Source organism: Gymnodraco acuticeps, unplaced genomic scaffold (assembly GCF_902827175.1).
Source record: "Gymnodraco acuticeps unplaced genomic scaffold, fGymAcu1.1, whole genome shotgun sequence".
Taxonomy (NCBI): Eukaryota; Metazoa; Chordata; class Actinopteri; order Perciformes; family Bathydraconidae; genus Gymnodraco; species Gymnodraco acuticeps.
In genome coordinates this window covers 660512-666511 of record NW_022989798.1, presented here as the reverse complement: position 1 = coordinate 666511, position 6000 = coordinate 660512, and the positions used below count along the sequence as shown (strand labels likewise).

Here is a 6000-nt window from a genome sequence, read left to right as displayed (position 1 = left end):
ACGCCCTAACACTCCATCAGTTGAGGTCAACAATGTCCCATCCTTACTGTACACAGCTTGGATGGTTCCCTGCTTCCCCCTCCTGAGGTGTCGGACAGTTTTCCAGAACAACTTTGGTGCCGCCCGAAAGTCCTTCTCCATGTCTTCTCCGAACTTCTCCCCACACCCGCTGCTTTGCCTCGGCCACGGATGAGGCTGCAACCAATACAGAGCGTGGAAAACAAAGGTTTCGTGAGGCTGATGAAAACAGTTGACCCACGGTACCAGGTGCCCAGTCGAAAATATTTTTCTACAAAGGCCATTCCACAAATGTACACTGAATGCCGAGAGAAGGTACAACAGGAAATTCAAAATGTCCAGTTTTTTTGCTACAACCAGTGATTTATGGTCTAGCCGCACGTCAGAACCGTATATGAGTCTGACCATTCATTTCATTCACAAGTGGAAGCTGCAAAGTGCATGTCTCCAAACTATATACTTCCCGGTATATAGAACTAATCGCACATGGCCTAAGGGACTTACTTCAAGGCTGGGGACTGAAAGAGGAGAACATGATCTGCATGACCACAGACAGTGGAGCCAACATGGTTAAAGCTTTGGATCTTAACGCCTGGACTCGCCTGCAGTGCTTTGGTCACAGACTTCACCTGGCCATCGGTGAGTGAAACAAGTATTATATTAATATATGACTACAAATGATAAGTTTCTTCATTTCGTGTGTGTTTGTGTGTGATGCATTTCAATAAAATATATCAAAATCCATATCTACAAAACAAGAAAAAAAATAGTAGAATTAAAAATATAAATAGTTTAATGAAAATGTGAATCAAAATGTATTGTGTGATTAACCAATTAAGTCCTATTTAAAAAAAAAATATATATATTTAGTAGTGATAATAAATATTGCATTCTACAAGCTAGGCCAAACTTTGCATTGTTATGCAAAATAGTTGGCAGAGGAGGTTAAACCAGATTAATAAATCTTCATCTTCTATTTCTTAGAAAAAAGTGCCAAAGACCCTCGTGTTGATCGCACAGTGTCCATCTTGAAGAAAATGGTCAGTGCATTCTCCTTCAGCTGGAAGAAAAATAGGGAGTTGGCTAGGCTTCAAACAGAGATGAAGCTACCTCCGCACAAACTCATCACCGACTCACCAACTCGATGGGGCTCCAAACTCGCTATGATTGAGAGAGTGTTGGAACAGGAAAAGGCCATTTCTGAGATCCTTAAGGCAGACAAGAAGACAAGGTGTTTGGTCGCTGGATACAACGAAAAGGATGTGATGGAGTCTGTAGTGAAGGCCCTGGGTCCACTACGGGACTTCACAGATGCACTCTCAGGTGAGTTTATTTAAATGTTTTATTATTTATATATTTTTTAATTAGAAAAGTGGCAATACAATCAATACAACTCAATATACAAACATAATTACTATTTGTCCTCTTTTTTTCTTTTCTTTTTAGGTGAGGACTATGTGAGTGTGTCTTATGCAAAGCCAGTGCTTCACCTGTTCAAAGAACACCTCTTAAAAGCGGATGATGATGACACTGACCTCTCAGGAGAAATGAAGATGACCATTCTCAACTACCTCACTGACAAATACAAGGATCCCAAAACTGATGAACTGCTGGATGTGGCTTCACTTGTTGATCCAAGGTTCAAAATAAAGTACATTGACAGTGACAACTTAGAGAAGATACAAGCCAGAGCTGTGTTTGAGCTTGAGTCCTTGCTGACTGTCACTTTACAAGCACAGTGTCCCGCAGCATCTTCATCTACCTCCACATCACAGAGCCTTGAGGCAGAAGCAAACCAGGGCCCCCACAAAAAGAAAGCTAAGAAAACACTGGCCAGCTTTTTGAAGACCTCTGTAACTTCAGCTGGCACATCTGCTGCTTCTCCATCCCTAAAAGAAGCAATAGATGCAGAATTGAAGTCCTACCTGTCCGTACCAAATGCAGACAGTGAAATGGATCCTCTGGAATGGTGGCAAAACCATGATGGAAACTTTCCAAGGGTTAGCCAATTAGCTAGAAAGTATCTCTGCATTCCGGCAACTAGTGCTCTCTCAGAGAGAGTGTTCAGCACTGGTGGCAATATTGTCACATGCCAAAGGGCAACTCTCAAGCCAGAGAAAGTTGACAAACTGATTTTCCTGGCAAAAAATCTGTGATTGTGTTCTGTCAACAAGAAAAGAAAAGTAAAACAAGTTTAAAAAAAAGAAAACTATACAATGTGAAGACATGCTCTAAAGCTGTCTAGTCAGGATTCAGACAGTTTTGCACTTTATTTATTGTCTTGTTTGATTCTGTTGGCTTATATTTGTTATATAATAATAATATGTTTATTGATGTTCATGTTTATTGATGTTCACTGCTCACTTGTTCATTTCAGAAATAAAACCAGCTTGAAATGCTATTTTGGTCTGTTATTCCTTTTTGTTTTAGTTTCTGTTACCTTGTAGGTGCTTGTACTGTTAAGTAACTTGAAAAATAACCATAATAACCGACATGAAAAAATATCGTGATATATATCGTCTATCGTGATACTGCTTGAAAATATCGTGATAACATATTTTTCAATATCGCCCACCCCTAAGCTGGAGGATAAGATGTGTGTGCGTCAAACATGCATAGGGAGAATGTGTGTGTGTGAAAGCTGCAGTAATACGAGACAGCGAACACCAGATGTGTTTGTTTTGCTTCAAACTAAGAGACTGTTTCCGGATCATCTCGGCTGGCGCGCGCTGATACGCTACGAAAGCCCATCGTTTGTATATTGGCCAATAGATGACCTGTATGGGAGGACCATCCACACAGCTCCTCCTGTTGTTCTTACAATATCTCCTGTTGAGTCCTTGTGTCCGGTCTCTTTCCTCCTGCCGTCAAGATGATGTTCTCCCGGCATTAGGACCAGGGCAGGGGTGGGCCTACCCCTTTGAAAAGTGTATTGTATTCTTACCTTTTATCATTAAAACAGATTATTGTTTAACCCCTATCCTGGTTGTTTTGAGTTTTCCTTTTAAAACAAACTCATATAGGATCGGCGCGGAGCAGAGTTTTCTGCCCCAACAGTATTATACATCCTTGATAGAATGCCCTGGCCGTTGCACTGAATGAGAGCGTACGTTTGGACTGACAGTTTGATCAACCAATCATATATTCAGGGTTCGTACGGGTGCTTGAAATCCTTGAAAAAGCTTGCAATTTGACGTGGTGTTTTCAAAGTTGGGAAAGTGCTTGAATTTTGGGAATGGTGCTTGAAAATGTAAATGCTTTACTTTTACAATAAATGTCTGTCTGACTGAATAGTTTGCTTTTTAGATTAAAAGAAAATAATTGCTTCGCTTCTACATAAAACAGCTCTGCTCCGGCCTTCCCGCGCTATGCGTGCGACCTGCAAGTGTTTGTGTTACGTGTGACCTGGGCATTCTGATGAGAGTGATAGATGACTGTGTGCCAGGAGGAGGTTGCAGTTTCAACGAGCGTTGGCTAGCAGAAGACAAATACAAGCCATGGCTAAGACGAGGGTCAAGCCCACGAGTAGCCTCCTGCAAAGTTTGCAAAAATAACGATGCGAGAGTCTGCGCTGACGAGCCACATGAAAGGTACGCCGTAGTAGAGCATTTTAGATTAGGCTAACGTTGCATGTTACGTTTATTTAAGCTAACGTTAGCGAGCTGAATAGCGAAGTCGATTGAGGGATAATAATAATTGCAGGGGACAATCATTTCAGAGGAGCGTACCTATGTTATGTGCGTTACAGTCGCCATCCTGTGGTGTTCAGAGGATGAAGCACTCACGGCATTTCGTGTCATAGTCACGAAATATAATCTATTGATTCGACACAGAGCGATTTTGAAAGCAATGTATTTCTACTGGTAGTATGTTTCGTGCCTAAACCAAATGTGACTTGATCTATCGAAATCAGTCACATTGACCCGAAGACACATTTTCGTTTGTATTACTGGTCTGGGGGAAGCTGGCGAGTGTGTGTGTGTATTTTTGTGTTTGTGTACCGGGGAAACACTCACAAGAAACACCGGCTGTTGTTATGCTTGCTGTGATGTTACATTAGTCCGTTCTCTGCTTGTAATTATGCCGAAGCTTCAAAGTTGTATTTATCATCTGAATTTGCCGAAACAAGTTTAATATTCTGAAAGCCAATACTTTGTTTATTTGAAAACAAATGAAAACAAACTGTCTTTTATATAAAATTGAAATATTATACAAGTAAAACTACATTTTGCTTTAATCCCATGTAATTGTAGAATGAACACAGTCTTCCTTTGAAGATGTATAAGTCAGGTGTCTTGAGTAGTCAAAATTACCTACAAATCATTGTACACATTTGTACATATTATTTTCCACTTGTTACCTTTGTGAGTCTATTTTTATGCAGCTCTGTGTGATTTTGTGGCTACAATTCAGACTAATACACTACCAGAGGTGGAATAAGTACTCAGATATTGTACTTGAGTAAAAGTACAAGTACTCAGATATTGTACTTGAGTAAAAGTACAAGTACTCAGATCTTGTAGTGAAATTATAAGTACTCAGATCTTGTACTTAGTAAAAGTAGAAGTACCAGAGTGTAGGAATACTCTGTTACAGTAAAAGTCCTGCATTTAAAATGTTCCTCAAGTAAAAGTAGAAAAGTATTATCATCACAATATAGTGAAAGTAGCGACAGTAAAAGTATTCATTGTGCAGATTGGTCCATTTCAGAATAATATATATGATATGTTTTATAATGATTGATCATGAAAGTGTTCTCAAAGCTGGTAAAGGTGCAGCTAGTTTGAATGACTTTGTATACTGCAGGGTAGCTGGTGGATTTACTCCAGGTGGAACTAAAGTCTGATTCAACACTTGATTATATTTCACATCATTCATCCACATCTGTGAAGTCACTAAAGGTATTAAATACATGTAGTGAAGCAAAAGTAGACCATTTACCTCAGACTTATGTTCACTGCCAACCTAAAAGTACCTCAAAAATAGTAATCAATAATATATTGAAAAGTTATTTGGCTGATTGTTTTATATTGGCTCAGACAGGTTATATGGGATGCCCAGTCTACGTACAGATCACTAATTTTGAAATATTAAACTTAGTTTTCTTTTCTTTAATTTTCCATCCTCGTGTAGAAGGCTATCACGAAACACACATTTGGTTGTTTATAGCATAAAGAACATCTGATTTAATGTGAGGTAGGGAAATAATCATTTGAGCAGTGATGTACCTGAACGCGTTCATATTTTGGGCGAACGTGAACTGAACGTACTGTATTTCCGCTAGATGAACGTAATTGAGAACGCGTTCATTCTCAGCGCTGTATAACGGCGTTCAAAAGTGCGTTCATTCTCAGCACTGTATTATAACGGCGTTCAAAAGGGTGCCAGATTTCCTATGCCTTTCAGCCGAAAACCCAGTTAAAACACACCGTAAACAGGCTTCAAAATAATGCGGAAAACCACCCAATCTGGCAACAGCAAGCTGCCTGTGACGCATACGCGCCTGTCACCCCTGGCTGTCGCACTAAAATATACGTCATCAGACTCCTCACAACAAACAATGTGGAACCGCGTAACCGGCGAGCATTGAATGAATGAATGAATTAGTATGGACGAAGCCGAGAGCAGCTGCAGCAGCACTCGCTCAGAGTCAGACTCTACGGCGTCGGCGTATGAGCATTTAAAAGAGTTTTACGTTAAAGTCAGTACTGACTCAGACGGAAAAAATCTAACGTTTGCCTGTAACCTTAGTTTCATACCTCAGCCTGGTCCCTACCTCGTGTTGTGTTAGTACAGAGTTATGTCGGCACATGTTTATATGTTATATGTTTGCACAATGACTACTTTCACTTTTGGTACTTTAAGTATATTTAGATTATTATACTTAATAAAGACCATTCAAGCAGCACGTTTTTCCTCATGTTTTTGAAAATATACTGTAGAGATGAAAGCTGCAGCTGCTACTAGTGTGGACTGAATGGG

At 39.9% G+C, this 6000-nt stretch overlaps 1 protein-coding gene across 1 annotated transcript; it reads left to right on the top strand.

Annotated features, from left to right (window-relative positions):
• Positions 1-503: 503 nt before the first annotated feature.
• On the top strand, positions 504-1801 carry LOC117550068 (zinc finger BED domain-containing protein 4-like). Its single transcript, XM_034222368.1, has 4 exons — positions 504-657; positions 1003-1341; positions 1465-1657; positions 1753-1801. The coding sequence occupies exons 1-4, from the start codon at positions 552-554 to the stop codon at positions 1799-1801; spliced, it is 687 nt and encodes a 228-aa protein (XP_034078259.1). The 5' UTR covers positions 504-551.
• Positions 1802-6000: the final 4199 nt, after the last annotated feature.